This window comes from Strigops habroptila, chromosome 2 (assembly GCF_004027225.2).
Source record: "Strigops habroptila isolate Jane chromosome 2, bStrHab1.2.pri, whole genome shotgun sequence".
NCBI lineage: Eukaryota > Metazoa > Chordata > Aves > Psittaciformes > Psittacidae > Strigops > Strigops habroptila.
In genome coordinates, this window is record NC_044278.2 from 49,093,507 (window position 1) to 49,112,636 (window position 19,130).

Here is a 19,130-nt window from a genome sequence, read left to right on the forward strand (position 1 = left end):
TAAACACAGTTCTCTTAGTTAGAGATAGATGTGGAATGCAAATAAAAACAAAGCCTCTGGCACACTTGAAATGGGAGATGACTATTCCTTTTTCTTTTGCACTGATTCGGAGTAAAGGAGTTGTAGGTGATCCATTCAGATGGCAATATGATTAATATCACATATTTCCAAAGGCATTGTTTATCATAATAGATAAGATCAGTTTTACACTTAGACTGCATAAACTCTGAAAAAGCTTTATTCCAAGAGTTGCTTTTGCTCTACAGAAGACAAAACTGAATAAACCTGTAATATCAAACAGGCATATGAAGTGAAAGAAGTTTGAATCCATGGCTTTAATTCAGCCCAGTCATTCATAAAAAGAAAAAGAAGACATGTATTCATAAATGCATATTAGTCATTATCCTTTGTATTTCATTAAATAAATTAATGAAACATGGATGATGTTAAAAGATTATTTCAATGTATGGGACTCTATGAAGAAAAGTTTTTTGCTTTACAACATGGAGTAATTAAAAAAATAATAGGCCTCTCTTTAGTTGAGTATAATTCTTTAATTCATCTACACTCTCATCCAAGAAAACATGACAAGAAAGTTTTCCTAGACGTACTGGACATAATATGTCATCACTTTAGTTTGGTTTTTTGTTTGATTTTGGTTTTCTTCTGTTTCCAGGTTTGGTATAAGAAGGAATTCAGGCTGAAAATCTAGAGTGAAATATGTGGCAATGATGTTATAATTGTTAAGTGGAATCATTGCAATTTGCTTTTCTGATAGTTTTGTTTATTTGTGAGCATATAGTAATTCTATAACCATGAACTCAAACACATAAAGTAAAGTTGATATCTCTTCCTTACTTGTATGGCCACAGTTGCAAAGAAATTATTTTCGAGGCACTGAGACCATTTTTAAATAGTAAAGCTGAAACTCAAATTCATACCCCACTTTCCAGAGATCACAATCTTTATGCAACCTACTTTCTTCCATTTTGCATAACCAGCGGAGGACTAGTGAATAAAACTTACTCTGGTTTTGATGAAATTATCCCAGAGAGTGTAGTCTTTAAAAAGCAGACCACCCTAATTTAGGGTATCTTATTTTGCTTGACTTTTAGAGATTATTTGCCAAAAAGTCACATGTTCATTTCCACTTGCGGACAAAATTGCCTCACCCATAAGGAGTCTCAGAGGGAAAGTTTTGCTTCTGCAAGGAAAATTCACTAAAAAATCCTTTGATTCCAGTATATTATTTAAGAAAGTTTTCACAGGTATGAATCTAGCCCTCTCACGCTCTGCCCGTAGAAGCTCCCCTGTAACCTTGAACCTCTAGTCATGTTGTAGTTCTGTGATTTCCCAAACATCTGCTAGGGACTTTGAAACCACCACATTCATTTTCTTACGACCTGAGCTGCAATTTAACTTAGGTCTCTGAAGATGAAAGCCAAGGAAGCCTCTGCAGAGAGCAGGACACTTTCCAAAGCAGTTCTCAGCTTGTGGAGCTCAGAACAGCTGGCCTGCTCTCCCCTTCGGGTCAGGAGGGCTTGTATCCAGCTCCCTGTCAGACATCTGAGGAACCCCCATTTTTCTTTTTTTTCTACAACCACTCCCTGAGGCAAGGGCCAGCAGCCCCTATCCATCTCTCTAGAAAACCTGGAAAGAACCCTGAATGGTTTTACTTCTTTTTTATTTTTTTCAGTAAACTGTTTGAGGTCTTTGGATATTACAGAAATAGGAATAAATTCACCACAAAACCAGCATGACTAGAATCAGTCCTTTCTTGCTTGTTTGTAGTAGAAAAGTCATCATTTTTGCTAAATCATAACAAGGCCTCCTAGTCAGCTTTAAAACTAACTGAATGGACTAGAAGTTTATAAAAATGATACCACAAAACACAAAGCATTAGAATTGAAGTAGTCCTGTACATGGATTTTAAGGAATTGGTTGATTCCAAAATGAAGTGTATTTATATCAGTAATATTTTTTACAGAAGATGTCCTAAAGTCTAGCATAAACTCTCAAGCAATAGATATCTCAGATTAGAGAGTCATTATTCATCTGGGAAGCCCAGATGAAGTCTGCTTTCTATGGTTCAGAACCTCCCACAACCAAAGTGAGCCTCCAGACTTTTAATGAACTCCTTGGAAAGAGGGTTTGCTTTTAATGTGGAAAAATGTAGAATGTAAAACCTCAAATATTTTCACCAGACAGAACTCGCATTCCTTGGCCAGCCCCAGCTGGAAGTTATTGTCAAGGTTGCTGTTCATCAAAGGACTCAAGCAGAAGGCAGAGCTTTATTCTGGTATTTCTGTAGCACCTGTACAGTGAAGCCTTGCTCCATGCCTGTGGCTCTTTGGTCTGACATATGACTCCTCAGAAACATACAAGTAAATAATATTCAATGGTAATCTCACAAATAGTCCCTTTAGGGCTACAGTTAATATGGTGTACTTAAAGCTAGGCATGTGCTCAATTATAAAGTTATTACTGAATCAGAGGCCTTGTAGGCTGAAAATTTGATTAAGGAGTATTTCAACTTGAGAAAAGCCCCCAGATTAAATGTGGGGGTTTTCATATAAAGCTCAGACATTTCAAATAATTTTGGAATATTCTTTTCACTTTTAATAAGCTTGTGCGAGTAATAACATTGGAAATTTCTTCAAATGAAGTTTATGAAAGAGTAAACTTTTCAGATTTCAAAGAAAAAGTCTACAGTCAGTGCACAAGAAATCCAAAGTTTTTTTCCATGCATTTATTTTCTTAGAAGGTTTTAAGATTTAATTAATATGTTATTATTCAATCAGAGCATTAAATGATGTTGATTTAACCTTCCTGTAACTCTATGTTTCATGACAGTTACCCCAAAGATTAATTAGATGTGCTCAACAAAATGAATTAGTGATGTAAATGGTGATAGAAGTAACACTTTGGGTGGAAGCTACTCAAAAAACCTGTGAAGCGCTACTGTAAGTAAGTGCCAAAGTTGGCTCTGGTGGGAACAGACCTCAGATCTGACACAGACGGAGTTGCTCCCATGTACACTGGATATAATCGCTGCCCCTGACTGAGCTCATTTGGGATTCCCTGCTCCTTGGTGGAATTTTAGTCCACTAGTGAAACTGGAGTCAGGGCTGGGGAAACTGGTGCGCTGGACAGCATGTTGAAAACAGCTCTGCAGAATTTCATGCCAAAATACGGTTCATGACGGAAGGGTGTGATGCAGACAGAGTGGTGGGATGACGAGAAGAGGAAGAATAGGAGGGACAGTGGTGGTTGACTTCTAGGCTCCCTGAGTGGTCAGTGGAGAGACACTGGTGCTGCCAGAGGCTTTGGGTGAGCTGCTTCTATCTCTCCTTATGGACCATGGTGGGAAGACAGGCAGAGCAAAGAGTTAATGTAAGGAGATAAACAGGCACCTAAAACTGCACTGTAGAAGTACTTACTACATCTTCACTTACTGTCTGCAGATCTCCCCAGCACTTTCAGAGCCATCTGATCCCTTCCAGAAACAAATATATTTTCTCTTTATAATCCTGATATCTTAATTAATAGTTAAGCCTATAAAATATGCAATCAACTTTAATTTTATGAAGATTTGAGAAGGATAATCCAAAACCTTAATGAAAACAGGCCTTTGTATACAAGTTCCCTCTTTGCCTGGGGGATTTCACATAAGAAGGTTATTTGTAAAATTGGCCATGGTCCAAATTCCAATATATACGCATTTGCTTAATCTTAATAAGCTCCATAATGTGCTTACAGGTAAATGCATGTTTAAACATATTGTTGGAAGAAAAAAAAATAAAGGCTGAGGCTGATCAAGGGATTCATCAGACTGAAAAATAACCAAGGGGAGGCTATAATTACTATATAGTTACTTGCCACCTGGAACTATTCCCTGCTGTAGCTCACACTAGCTCTTACTAGCTCAACATAAAAGGTGACATGGCCCTAGACAAACCTAGAAGCGATTGGTCTAGGATGCAGAGATGAAGGCTGTTCCACCTTCTCAGAAAAGTGCAAATGGAAACAGCTCTGAAATCACTTCTTTAAATTTCTCTTTATTCTATGATTAGAACTTTTTGCCTTTTTCTCTGACTCTTTATCCATACATGTAAGATATACATAGTACTGCTGGTGGGGAAGTACGTTTTTCTTGTCATATAGAATGTTGACTTTTCACTGCAAAAAAATCAGTCTTCCCCAGAAACAAAACATTTTCAGCTGAGAACCAAAACTTTCCCATTTGAAGTTTTCTTATTTTTTCACAAAAGTCAATATTTTCCATAGATGTGAGGTTTTTTGCATTAAAAAATTTCACTGGCTCATATATTTATACTGTAGAAAACTACATGAATAGTACAGATATTATTTTCTATCTATCATGAGGCAAAGTGGTAATAATAAAGAGTCAATACACACGACTTGGTAATGTCGTTTGGATCTTTGGTATCTTTGGTTTGAATTTTTCAGGAACCACTATATGGACAATGAAAATAATAAACAATATTTTCAAGTGCAAATTCAGCAAATCAAACTTTAGGAACCATTATGAAAGTAACCAAGATGAAGTGGAGAACCTGTCGTGCCACTATGCCACTCCATAGTTTGCACCTTGAATACTTAGTATGGTTCTGTTCCCCATATCAAAAAGGAGATGATAGACCTGGCAAAGTTTCAGAGAAGAAAAAGAAGGATGATTGAAGGTATGGTACAACTTTCATACAAGGGAAAACTGAATCACTGAAGAGTCTTCTATGTAAGAAGACTTCTTTTATAGTGATCTGGAAAAGCACAAGCAGCACAGAGATTGTGGATAGGTACCAGTAGTTCACTGTCCTTTCCAGTAAAAGTACTTGGGATCATTACATGCAGCTGGAAGGAGACAGGTTCAAATACCTCTAGAGGAGGCAGTTCACTTGACTGCGAGTTAAGTGCTGGTGCACACTGCTGTAGGATGGTGGGCATACTTCAAGTTTGCAAGGGCTGAAGAAGAGACTAAAAAAATCCACAGATGACTCTTCTGAGGATTAGTAATGATGTAGAAATTGTGTCTGGTTCAAGAAAATTCTGAGCTGCAAAAGGATAGAGGATGAGAAAATAATCACAGATATCATCATGTATGTTGGGACTTCTTCCTAAGATGCTTTACTAGTAGATGCTGGCACTAACAGGATATTTCACTAGATGGACTGTCTGATGCAGTACTTCTGCTTTTACATGAATTAGTATTTACTGCAGTCCTATATACGGCTTGAAACAACTGTTGAGTTAAGCAGCTCCTGAAGAGCCTTCACTTCTCACTGATATCTGCTGTAACTGACATCACTCAGAACTCACAGGACCACCTTTTCTCACTTGAGTTAGAAATAACTGATAAGTATCTATTTGCAAGTCTTATCTCCTACAAACAAGACCTTTAGACTTGTTTCAGTATTTCACAAAATCCAAGACAGGGAAAAGAAGAATAACATAGAGATTATACAGAGAAAGGAGAGGAAAAAAAAAACCAAACACCAAAACTAATATTTTAGAAATGGCAGTTTTTTAGTTGGGAAAAGGAAAATGTCAAAGGTTTTCCTAATCATAATGGCTTGCTTTGCAGGTAAATGCATCCCGTCAAGAAACCAAGCTGATGGAAGAATGTGACCAGCTCATTGAAATAATACAGCAAAGACGACAAATAATTGGAACCAAAATCAAGGAAGGAAAGGTAAAAGCTTTTCTTCTTTAGACCATAAGTAGGTCAATACTGCTTCCTCATACTTCTGGATTTTTGACCTCAGGCACTACTAATACAAATTTGTAAAAGTCCTTATGTAGTCCTGGGTGCTGCTGCTTTCATGTAAAGAAGAATGAAATATATATCAATCTTGATAGATTGGTATGCTAGACCTCAACACTTTATTTGACATTTACTTTACTAAATGTGATTATGATTTTTGAGGGTAAACACAGAAATTATGCCACCATCAGTAAATGATAATAAAATGATGACTAATTAATGATTCCTTCACTCTGTTACATGGCTGACAGTGTTTCCTCCAAAGTTTTTATTTTCACAAAGTATCACAACAGTTGGTATCATGGCTGTCAATTATCTGCATGAATATTTTAGTCTAGATACTTTATTTGTTAAAATATTATAACATAAAAAATTGTTTCAGTCGTCATCCTTAAGAATAGGAAGTCTAACTTATTTACAAAAAAAGTTATTCAAAAACATGCAGGAATGCAATGAAGGATGCATTTCTAATTACTGAGGCACAATTATTAGCGACAAACGTATTGAACAGGAAACATCTCTGATATTCAAGTTACAACACATGTTGCTAGCTACCTGTTAACTCAGAAACACATTAGAGTTGAATTAATATCCTTATTTTCTAGGTTCATGGTGTTTACTCTTTAACTGCTAAACTAACTAAGTCAAATATAAACTCTTCTTGTGTGGGAAAAGCTCAGGAAAGGAATAATGTCAAGAGCAGGTTAAATGGTTCATGTGGCTGTCAAGATATTCCAATTAACTTGAAAAAAAAAGCCTGTAGGCAAGGGCTGACTTAAACACGTTTGAAACCACAGGTACTGTATGCTGTGTGACAGAACCTGAATTTCCTCATGCTGTTAACAAAACATAATTCCCTTCAAAATTGAAAAGATGGCCTTCTGCACTATTGTTTCAACTCTGGTTCTCGGTGCAGTGAGACCAGCTGTGCTTCCAATGAAGCAGAAAACTTTCCACTAATTTGGATTTGTTCTATATACATGAGTTGCTTTTAAAAAATCTATTGCTTGCAAAGATGTGTTCTGATGTCCATTAGAGCATGGAAGATTTATAATACAATTGACTCCAAATTTATTTGAATATAGCAGATACCAGAATCTATCCCTATTCTTTGTTCTACTTTGTTCAACCAAAAGTGGTATCAGTGGAGGTCCAGTAAAGTTCTGGAATGCTTTGCTCCAAATGTTACGTATGTTGAAAGTTTTCAGGCCTTCAAGCCACCCATGTGAAAAGCCACAGGAAATTCTGTCCAATGTATCTTTTTAAGAGGGCCCGTGACTAAGAATCTTTCTGGAAGGTAGTGCATGATGAATTTGTCTTTAGGACTATAGTTATGGATACAGAGCTGGAAATAGGTATAGTCCTAGCTATGCCTGCAAGGCTGCAGATTCACATACATGAGCCTGACACTGTGGTAGAGCTCCATCCTTAATCTCACCTATCACCCAAACCCTACAAATTCTCACAGAGCATGTAACAGGGAAAATAAACAAACAAATAATATCAAACAGATAGATAATTTTGGTGCAGACATCATTCCTGCCATTGGGAGAGTGGGTGGGGAGTTGGTGAGATGAGACTCTTCCTTTTAAAGTTTATCATCATTCAACTTCTTCAAGAAGATAGAAAAAGAATCAAACAAACAAAAAACATTGTTCATATATAGACCCACAAATCATGACATGCCTTATAATTGCTAAAAGCTCACAAGGTAGCATTTATTTCAGTTTATTTTAGTTTCGTTAATCAATAAGTAAGTAAAGAGATGAGCTACTTAATACTGCAATGAACTTTTCCCTGATTAGGCTTGTGGAGACCCAATAGTAATCTCTGCAAACGCAGTTAGAGAAAACATTATGGCATTAGTCCCTACTAGAAGCTTATCAGAACATTAGCATTATCAAAATCTTTATGCTTTCCCACCATTTTTCTCCCTTTATTGTTTCTATATTTAGAAGAAATACCAATATTACAGGACAGTATCAGTTGGCCAGTGTTTTCCTTTTGAAAGTGTTCCAAAAGGTTTATTTTCCTACTAGTTTCTGTTGTTGGGTAGGTGCACTAAGATACCCTTATCTCTGCCTAGGATGCAATTACATCTGAAATTAAACTCAGCAACTTCATAGCTAGAGCCCTAACTGCTGAGATTGGAAATGTTATCTTGATTATAAATTTAGATATTTCTGCCAATCCACTTGGTTGTAAGTTTTCTCATTTTGCATGTAACTGGGTCTTAATGTCTTTCTAAACTCCAGGATTATTTCATTTCCTTCCTATTTCTTACTCCTATTCAAACTATGATCCTGATGTGATAACAATGGGAGAAACTCCCAGAACTTTCAGGAACTTGAAGTTTTGCTAGCCAGCATTGTCTTTAAATAGAGGATTGGCTGTGCCCCTCCCTAACCTTTCAGCTAATGTTTACAGTCACATCTACTGTGTTTGTCTTCAGCACATATGTTTGCAGTAATAACAATCAGCTAGCTCTCTAGCACTACTGCACTTTTGTCCAGTTAAAAATATCCAACAAGAAAACACCCTGTTTGATTAAAAGCACATAATGAAAAGGGGGGAGGTGTGTTGCTAGTAGAATTGAACAACCTTTTTCTGTCAAATTTATTTTCAGATTATTTTTTATGAAACTCTCCTCAGTAATAGGAAAAAAAGAAAAGTAGTTAATCTATAAGATGCCTTTAACACAGATCTCATCACTTCAGGGAAATGGTTATCTAAATAGCCCTTAGTTATCACACAAGCAGAAAGTACCAGGAAATGACGTTTCTTCTGTAGGAAAGTAGGACAGCTGTGCTTGTTTTGGCTCTCCCCTGTTGTTTTCCATGTGGAAAATTTGAGGCAGAAAGGCTGTGCCTGTCCCCTTATTAAAAATGTTACGTGGCTACATGGGGCTCACCATCAAGCTAGTGTGAAAGCAGCTCTTGTCAGCGAAGCCATCCATCTTAACTTCCCCTTTGCATTCCAGCTTTGCCTCAGAAGTGCAAATGCAATTATGATTTGTGACCTTAGAGATGTGACCGTTTTCTTATGTTTCCACTCTAGGTGGTGAGGTTGAGAAAACTGGCTCAGCAGATTGCAAACTGCAAACAGTGCATTGAGCGCTCGACATCCCTCATCTCTCAGGCTGAACAGTCACTGAAGGAGAATGACCATGCTCGCTTCCTGCAGACTGCTAAAAATATCACTGAAAGGTAAAGAAGATGTCCTCTCAAAAAACACAAAAACCTCAGTTTAAAGCAGACAGGTTCTCATAGTTGCTGTATTGTCTTGTCCCACCACAGATGTGGTCAAAGGCAGGGGATTAATTGACGCGTTCCCCCAAAACACTACTTTGTGCTGCACCAGAGTGGGAAGGACTTTACTGTACTGCTAAATCAAAGCATTTCTTCGAAAAGAGGATCAGTCAAAGAAGGTTGCGAAATGAGTCGGAACAGTGATAGCATGCACAAAGGAAGGAGGTTGCCAAGTAGATGTCAGGTGCTAAACATACAAAAAAAAAAAACAGGTTTCTGGAGGCTGAAATCAGTCAGCAAGTACACTCCTTAGAAGAAATTCTCAATTATCTTAATGGATTCATATTCTTCACAAAATAACGAGCGGCAAGGTAACAAAATTTGTAACGTTAGGAACCTGCAACATGCCTCTCTGATGCAGCCCACGCAAACAGTCGGAGATTCAACAGCCTGAGTGTCCAGAAGTTATGGCAGCTGCTGTGTTGAGTCCCTGGGTGCAGGAAATTTCTAATGCTTCTAGGATCCTAGCTCCTTTTCAGCATGCCAGATATATCAAGGAGTCAAAAACAAGCGAGCAAGTCTTTCCAGAAATCTGTGCTGTCAGAAAATTTGGTCTGGTTTTCAGTGCGATACTGTAAAGGCTGAAACATTACACTGAATTTCAGCAGTATTTTCTGAAGAAAAAATGGTCTGTTGGAATTATCAGCCTGTTCAGCCATCAGTCAGAGAAACAAAAAAGAAAAAAGAGAATGTATCCGGACAGTGAAGAAGAAAACTATAACGATTATGCTCATTCATTTAGCTATTTTTTAATCTCTGGGTTCACATTATATCTTCACATTGGCCAGCCATTTTTTGATGATTTAAAGCATTAAATTCCCTGCTTTTATTATTTGCTCTTTTAAGTCTATCACTTACGCTAGAGTGCTGTATGCAGATCCTCTGAATATAGGGTTTCAACAAAGCTATTTAATCAACTTATAAATAAGCCAGCAACACTATGTTGCTCATTACAGATTCAGAAAATTGAAAATCTGTTGAGAAAAGCAAGGCAAAGGAAGGGAAGGCAAGGCAATGGATCACGTGATCTGTCAGATTTAAATCTTGGTTTATATTCTGTCATCAAGGTACATTGTGGCATCATAACTGAAGCTGATAGTAAATCTACCATATGAGTATGATGAGTAAAAAGCTGAAGGTGGGGGGTGCGTCCTTTTTTCAGTATTCAGGGGAACAAGCAGTAGGGCAGAAACATGTGGAGACACAAAGCTTTGTAATTGACTATTGGAGAATATTAAGAGAAGCTCCATTTTGAACTTGTAAACAGGAACAGTTGCATCATAAATACAGTCACAAGAGAGACACTCAGAATGCAGAAATGAGACCAGCTGACATATGCGCCCAATCAGACCTAATTCTTGACTATCACAGATTGCTGTCTGTAATGAGATGGCTGTGAACACCTTGAAATTCAGAGAATCATATCAAGTGAATAAAACTGGGGGGGAAAAACACCAAGTGCTTGTAGACAAATTGCAAGTGGAAAAAAAGACTAAGTCTGATTAATAAATTATTCCCCACATGTAATACTCGGAGTTCTCATGTAGTGAGCAATATTTTGTTTGCTTCTAGAGTGCTCATGTAACAGTCTCTCCAGGGCCCTGAGCTCCAGCAACTAAAACAGTCTCCTGAAATTATGCTCATTGCATTTCTTAATCCACATATTTCAAAGTAATTGCAGTATAATATTCTCTGTTGTAAGCACAACAGGTAACTATGTAAGCAAAGACATTACATGCACTACAGTAATATAGGTCGTGCATTATTTACAGTGGGAGAAACACATTTATCCTATAAAACCCTTTCCTACCAAGTAGCGTCAGACAGAGCAGGCAGAATTACAAGAGGAAATTCAATCCTCTAAATCTAACATGGTGACATGCTGCCTGAAACTGCAAACTGCTGAGCTCACCAAAAACTGGCTTTAACACATGTACTCACAGCCCACTGTTTGTGTAGCCCCAAACACCAGTCCAAAAGGGCCTGGTGGTATGGTCTTCTTATGTGTGCTTTATGGAGGTATAAAAAGAAGCTCTTAATCTTAGATACCTCACGCTGGCGTGTCAGCAAGGCCTTTGTTAATTTTGCATAGGGGTGTATCACCCTGAGTTTGCTCCAAGAAATGCATGTGGTTTTTTTCCTACTAGGTGTAAAAATGCCATAGTGTAACTGCAGACAAACTATTGGGGGATGAGGGAGAATAAAAAGAAGAGGTGAAAGAGTTCAAGGAATTTTTCCCTCTAAAGACATGGGGCAAAAAGCACTTCAATTATCCTCTCTAAAAAAACCCAACCAAAACATTTTACCTGTACTAGGATCTACTTCAAACTACGTTCTACAACCACAGCTGCAAGAGAACAGTACTGAAAACCGTACAACAAGAATTATTGACTAGGAAACCTCCTCAGCACAGTTTTTGAAGACTATGCTGAAGACAACGGGATGTGCAGCTCAGTTTTTTACTTTCCTAACTGTATTTTCCTAAAATACTACACAAGAAAGATATGAAAACACAGCTCTTGGGAAGCATTTGGCCTGGTAGCCAAATTTTAGCCCTGTCTACAGTGAAATACTGTAATTTGGAAAAATGTTAATTGAAGCAATTAAAATATTTTGATCTGATGTGTCATGAGTGATAGAAAACTGATATGCATTGTGTGCATGGTTGTATGTTTACCTCCAAACTGGAACAAAGTTCTGTGGTATAATATGAGGTCTAATAATCTCTTTGCTTAAATGGACCAAACTTGCTGTAAACATATCCAGTATTCAGCTCTCCAGTAACATGTATTTTGAGATACCAAGCTGAAGGACCTGAAAAATCAGTCCATAGCTGAAGGACCTGAAAAATCAATCCATCCTGGTGCCTGTTTTCTTGTGAAAGCTCATCTCTTTAAATTAATACAGCTGGACAGACAAAAAGTGGATGTTGCTCCTGAAATGAAGTGGGCAAGGAAACTTTTCAGTTTTGGAGGAAACTTAAGTATACACACATGCTTTGGAGGGAAAAGCCTTTCAAAATAAACTGCTGACATCTGCTTGTTTTATCTCTCCCTTGTGCTTTTGAAGTTAACAGCAGTGTGCTGTGCTGAACAACTCAGGAGGTGTAGGGGATCTGCACCAAGCCCTTGGGACAGCAGTGCCAAGGAATGCCTGGAGCAAAAAGCTGCTTGGGAAAACAAGGGTTGGGAGAGATGCAGAATCTCTCAGGATTGCTTAAAACACAGATAAAAAGGTGCTATTGCTACTTTGTTTCAATGGGTGACTAGAAGGGACAATTCAAAGTATACTGTTGCTTAATCAATATTTTATTAAAAACTTACAGGACACTGCATATTAGGCAAAAGCTGAGTAGTAAGAGATTTTTACTGGAGGTTTTGCTTGCAAAAATAAGTGTCAGGAGAAGCTCCTAACTTAAACCATATAAATAGAATACGTGTAAAAGTTTTTGTCAAGCTTCTTGAGAAGCAATAGCAATCATAATGGTCAGGTCCTACCTTGATGTCAAAGTTGTTGTCTTGCATGCTAAAAGAGTTCTTCTTTTCATTGTAGGGTTTCCATGGCAACTGCATCTTCCCAGGTTCTAATTCCTGAAATTAATCTCAACGATACTTTCGATACCTTCGCACTTGATTTTACCAGGGAGAAGAAATTATTGGAATGCCTTGATTATCTTACAGGTAATTTTTTTCTCCAGCTGCTACTATCATATGTTCCTCTCAAAATAGCAGTGATTGGATCTTCTTCGTTTCTTTCTGTGGTCAGTTAACTTCAGTTGGCTGCTAGGTGCCCACCAAGCCACTCTCTCACTCCACCTCCTTAGTAAAATGGGATGAGAAAATAAGATTAAAAGCTTATGGATTAAGATAAGGACAGGGAGATCACTCCACAATTACTGCTACAGGCAAAACAGACTCAGCTTGGGGAAGATTAATGTAATTTATTGACAATCAATTGTAAAAGTAGGATACTGAGGAATAAAAACAAAACCAAAAACGTATTCTCCCCACCCCATCTTCTCAGGCTCAACTTCACTTCCACTCTTCTACTTCCTCCTTCCAAGTTGCACAAGGGGATAGGGAATGGGAGTTGCAGTCAGTTCATCACACATCATCTCTAATGCTTCTTAGTCCTCACCTTCTTCTCCTGCTCTGGCATGGGCTTCCTCCCACGCTATGCAGTTCTTCATGAACTTCTCCAACCTGTGGACTTCCCGCAGGCTGCAGTCTTCCAAAAGCTGCTCTAGCATGGGTCCTTTCCATGGGGTACAGTCCTTCATAACTTGCACATAAACCCAATACACTTTACCTCTTAAACCTGAATATATTACCCCCAGCAGCCCCAGAATGCCCCAGGAAACATTAGGTGCTACAGAGCACAACTGGGTGCACAAGTCCATAGGACCTGATGAAATCCATCCGCAGGTCCTGAAGGAGCTGGCAAATGAAGTTGCTAAGCCAATGTCCATCATATTTGAAAAATCATGGCAGTCAGGTGAAGTTCCCGATGACTGGAAGAAGGGTAATATAACCCCCGTTTTCAAGAAGAGGAAGGTGGAGGACCTGGGGAACTACAGACCAGTCAGCCTCACCTCTGTGCCTGGCAAAATCTTGGAACAGTTTCTCCTGGAAAACATGCTAAGGCACATGAAAAACAGCGAGGTGGTTGGTGACAGCCAACATGGCTTCACTAAGGGGAAATCCTGCCTGACCAATTTGGTGGCCTTCTATGATGGAGCCACGGAACTGATGGACAGGGGCAGAGCAGTTGACGTCATCTACCTGGACTTGTGCAAAGCGTTCGACACTGTCTCGCATGACATCCTTGTCTCTAAATTGGAGAGACACCAATTTGACAGATGGACCACTCGGTGGATAAAGAACTGGCTCGATGGCCGCACGCAGAATTGTGGTAAATGGCTCGATGCCCAGTTGGAAAACAGTAATGAGTGGTGTCCCTCAGGGATCCCTGTTGGGACCGGTCCTGTTCAACATCTTTGTCGGCGACACGGACAGTGGGATTGAGTGCATCCTCAGCAAGTTTGCCAATGACACCAAGCTGTGTGGTCCGGTTGGTACACTGGACGGAAGGGATGCCATCCAGAGGGACCTTGACACGCTTGTGAGGTGGGCCGATGCCAACCTTAGGAAGTTTAACCAAGCCAAGTGTAAGGTCCTACACCTGGGTCAGGGTAATCCCAGGCACAGCTACAGGTTGGGTAGAGAAGAGATTCAGAGCAGCCCTGCAGAGAAGGACTTGGGGGTGTTGGTTAATGAGAAGCTTAACATGAGCCAGCAGTGTGCGCTTGCAGCCCAGAAAGCCAGCTGTACCCTGGGCTGCACTAAAAGAAGCATGACCAGCAGGTCAAGGGAGGTGATCCTGCCCCTCTACTCTGTTCTCGTGAGACCTCACTTGGAGTATTGTGTACAGTTCTGGTGTCCTCAACGTAAAAAGGACATGGAGCTGTTGGAGCAAGTCCAGAGGAGGGCCACGAGGATGATAAGAGGGCTGGAGCATCTCCCGTATGAAGACAGGCTGAGGAAGTTGGGGCTGTTCAGCCTCGAGAAGAGAAGGCTGCGTGGAGACCTCATAGCAGCCTTCCAGTATTTGAAGGGGGCCTACAAGGATGCTGGGGAGGGACTCTTCCTTAGGGACTGTAGTGGTAGGACAAGGGGTAATGGCTTCAAACTTAAACAGGGGAACTTTAGATTGGATATAAGGAAGAAGTTCTTTACAGTGAGGGTGGTGAGGCACTGGAATGGGTTGCCCAAGGAAGCTGTGAATGCTCCATCCCTGGCGGTGTTTAAGGCCAGGTTGGACATAGCCTTGGGCGACATGGTCTAGTGCGAAGTGTCCCTGCCCATGGCAGGGGGGTTGGAACTAGATGATGTTAAGGTCCTTTCCAACCCTAACTATTCTATGATTCTATGATTTCCCACCTCCTCTCCTTGCATTCCTCCCCACTACGTTGTGGGCAAGTGAGAGTGAGAAATGGTTAAATGCCACTGCAGCAGAATGAAATGAAGGAACAGCTGGAGCTCAGCCTGGAGCAGCCAGAGGGCGGAGAGCAGGGACCAAATCCCATTTCCCAGGAGACAGATGCTCCACGTGTTACCCTCTCCCTTGGGGCTGCCTTCTCGCTGTGGCAGATTGCAGCCTGGCAGATTTTCCATAAGCAACCGGGAACTGTTCAAACAATTAACATCAAAGGCTCAGCACTGAAAGATGTTTTCCTATGCCATTGACACTGCGTACTTGCCGCATCACAGAAGCAGAGGACCTCTCTGTGTCTGGGACTAGAGAGCACGCAGTGTGCTCTGTGCCAGGGTGTGGGATGAGTACTCCACAGAGCAGATCCCCAGCTCACTTTTCAGAGAGCTTGGGCCTGAAGAAGCCTGCAGGTTTAGACCATTAGTGAAGGTCTGAGTAATGTGCCATCTTAGAGTATATTATGACTCACAAAGAGATACAAATTACTGTAATTTAGGGTGTTTTGATTTCAATGCCAGAATAGAACAATTCATTCCAGTTCAATTGAAAACAGAAGAGAGACAGGATAGGTTTTCATTTTGCAGGATCTTTAAGCATCTGCTGTTAACAGCAAGAATTTGCAATGAAAGTCACAAAGCACTGTTCAAAAACCACTTGAAAACACTTCCTGGACCTATTCTCTTAGCCTGATTTGCAGGAGATATACCTGTGTTATTTCAGAAGTGAGAGCATGGAGACTCCTCATTGCCAACCACTGGATCTTTTCCATTCAGAGGGCTGACTTCTGGCTTTTCTTCAGAGGAAAGGCAGAGAGAGTTTGGGTTGATCAGCCTGCAGAAGAGAAGGTTTACAGGAGACCTTATTGTGGCCTTTCAATACTTAAAGGGGGCTTATAAGAAAGATGGGGACAAACTTTTAGTAGGACCTGTTGTGATAGGACAAGAGGTAATGGTTTTAAACTAAAGAAGGGTATATTCAGACTAGATATAAGGAAGATTTTTTTTTTTTTTTCACAAAGAGGGTGGTGAAACACTGGGACAGGTTGCCCAGAGAGGTGGTAGGTGCCCTATCCCTGAGAATATTCAAGGTCAGGTTGCACAGGGCTCTGAGCAACCTGGTCTGGTTGAAAATATCCCTGCTCATTGCAGGGAAGGGCTGGAATACATGACCTTTAAAGGTCCCTTCCAACCTAGACTGTTTAATGAATAAGTGAACAGATGAATACTGGGAAGAGCAAGACTGTCTGCATGCACAGAGCAGTACCCCTCATGCCCTGTAGACCTGTGGGGTTCTTGCCATATCTGAAAGAGAGATTTTATCTGCAAGAAATTTCTGTATCACTGTGTAACTGATGAATATAATTAGTGTTTAACACATACTTGAGTAAATAATACATAATAATAATGTGGCGAGAGTCATTTGAACTTTTTATACAGTACCAGTGAAATGTTATGATGTCTGCCTCTCCCCAAAGTCTGCTGGAATTTTGCCACCATGGGTTATTGAATTTGGGTATTCACCCCCAAAATTACAAAAATCCAAGGAAATTAAAAGAGTTATTAATAAAAAGCCAAACTCATTTGCCCTAACCTAAGGATTTACCTATAAAATAATCAGCCTCAGCTTCCTTTATAGTTGAAGAAGAGGAATAACCACCTCATTTTAAGGCACATAGATCAAATCAGCTCATTCTGGAGGTGTCTGCTTTTCCCTCTTGGCTTCAAACAGAGGCTAGAGATACTCATTTAAATACAGATAATTTTGCCTTAGATCTTTAAAGTTATACAAGGTGATTTCTATCCAGTAGTCTGTTCCCGCACCCCCCAGGTCTTTTCCCCTTTGTACATTATATGCCAATACTACCACCCTAACTGCTGCACACTACAGGAAATGAAGGTTGTATCTGTGCCAAAACAAAGGGTCATCTTGCTAAAAAGATCCTTTCCGCTGTCCATCATGCTGGCTGTGTCATTTGCACAGCTTCTTTTCTGCCTTCTTCCTACCTCATCCATACTCTTGAAAAATTGCTTAAAATGCAGTCTAAGGAAACTTGGAAAAGTATCAAGCAGTTTAGCTGGTTTTTTCCTAATCTACCAATTTTATCCTTGCCCTTGATACCCAGTGAAGAACAATTTTAGCTGGCTCTGTCTTTGTGCTTTTTTCTTTGTGTTAATAAATAGCATATGGCTGCAATGGCAAAAATATGTGTCTAAATTATCTGAACACAAAATACAGTTAAAATACATTTATGTAAGTATATGTATATATGTAATGTATATGTGTATATGTATAGTCCCAACAGTTTAATACTCTTCATTATTCTCTGTTGTTGCTCAGAAACTCTGGAGGAAGATTTATTTTATTTTACCCCTTTCAGATTGGTGCATGGAGTCTTCATAGATCTTAAACTGAAAACTTTATGACAGAGTGAATTGGCCTTTACTTTTATCATGTTTCACAGTTAAGTAAAATGAAGACCACTTCTAAGTCCTAGTGGTACATCTGTGTTGTGAATTAAGTGAAGAAGCCGATCTTATATCCATCATGTGTACTGCTTCTGAACAAAAACTCAAAGCCTAAATTCTAGCTTCATTCTCTCTGCTGTCACTTGTCTTTGAAGCAGTTGACCTTGATTGTCTTCTGGAGATTTTCTTCTCCTTTGGTTCTTCCCAGTATTCTCTTTGTCAGATGGTCTTCATCCTCCATCTCCCCAGCCCCGCTTTTCAATGTGGCATATTGAAATTTGCATCCTTCTTTCTTCCTAGGCTATTTCCTTCCCAAATATGAATTTAATTAGTTTGTGCTTATCATTTACACAGCTGTCTGTCAAAAGCTTCTACTATCCAAATGAAAATCTCCGATATCTTTCTGAAAGTTGCCCACCAGACATTGAAATGTCAAGCTCAGTATATTAAAACAATACCCTTAATCTTCCTCTGACTTCTATTCTCTGTATAGATAGCCTTGATGTCTTTTGAAAACTTTCTTATCTTGCCAGTTGCTCAAGCTCTTCATCTGGAACTCATCTTTTTCAAACATGTATCTAGCTACATTCAGGCAATGCATATGACTTGCAAACTCTCTGCGCAATATTACTACCATAAAGACTTCTTTTATCCATTGTGAATCAAAAATACTTGTTCTGTGTCTTAATACTTTGAAATCAATTGCAGGAACATCTATTCTTTGACCTTGAAATTTATCCTGCTTCAGAAATCCCATCTGAAACGATGATAAGTTTTCTTCATGCATCACTTTAGCTATGACTGCACAAAGAAATACGTATTGCCTAGCATATGCCAGCAGTTTTTTCACATGAAAACAACTTAATTCTGGAAATCCTTTACAACCTGTCATTCCTCTTAACTCTTTCAGTATTAGAAGATCAAAAACCTCCAGCCAGTGCAGTCTCATGCTTTGGGTATAATCTCTTCTCATTCTGTTCTTTTTGAACAGTTCTGGTCTACCCAAAACCTATGTCCAGATGGTTGCATGACTGAGCTCTCAGTGCCAACTCATGCATGACATGATACTAATACATCAAATTTGTATACACACCTGATGTAACTGTGCCTTCCAAATTCCTGCATGCTGGTTCAGTTCACTGGTTCAGTCCAGTGTCATGATACACCATGGAGCCAGTAATGAGCAGCTGAGAGAAGTTCAAGAGCAGCTTGCTCAACTCTCTCATGTTCATACCAGCAAGGGGATGGTTTAGATCTTCCTTTTGCACTCAGTTTCAAAAACCATAAGGAACCCTAACAAAGTCAATCACCCCATGACAGCAGGGAGGTGGAGGCTGAGCAAATAAAACAAAATTGAGGCGTTTCTAGTCAATCTTTGTGATCCTGTAGTGAGAGGATGTAGTCTCAATAGTCCCCCAGGAGCTGCTGTATTCATGCTAGGATTCACCAGTGAGAGGTTGCAGTTTCCCTAAACTGTGTCTCAGGTGTACAGACCATGTGTCACATGGCTTTAGAGCAAAAGCCATGCAGATGACATTGAAAGGAGGGTTAGACTGACCTGGTTGAAAGGGGGCGGTATGCTCA

At 39.6% G+C, this 19,130-nt stretch overlaps 1 protein-coding gene across 3 annotated transcripts in view; it reads left to right on the top strand.

The window, feature by feature from the left end:
- Positions 1-19,130, top strand: part of MID1 (midline 1) — a 265,230-nt gene that overhangs the window by 213,284 nt on the left and 32,816 nt on the right. For all 3 annotated transcript variants that reach the window (XM_030476901.1, XM_030476899.2, XM_030476900.1), the window contains exons 4-6: positions 5,603-5,710; positions 8,840-8,988; positions 12,643-12,770. In XM_030476901.1, coding sequence (XP_030332761.1) covers positions 5,603-5,710; positions 8,840-8,988; positions 12,643-12,770 — 385 coding nt within the window. The remainder of the gene's footprint in view (positions 1-5,602; positions 5,711-8,839; positions 8,989-12,642; positions 12,771-19,130) is intronic.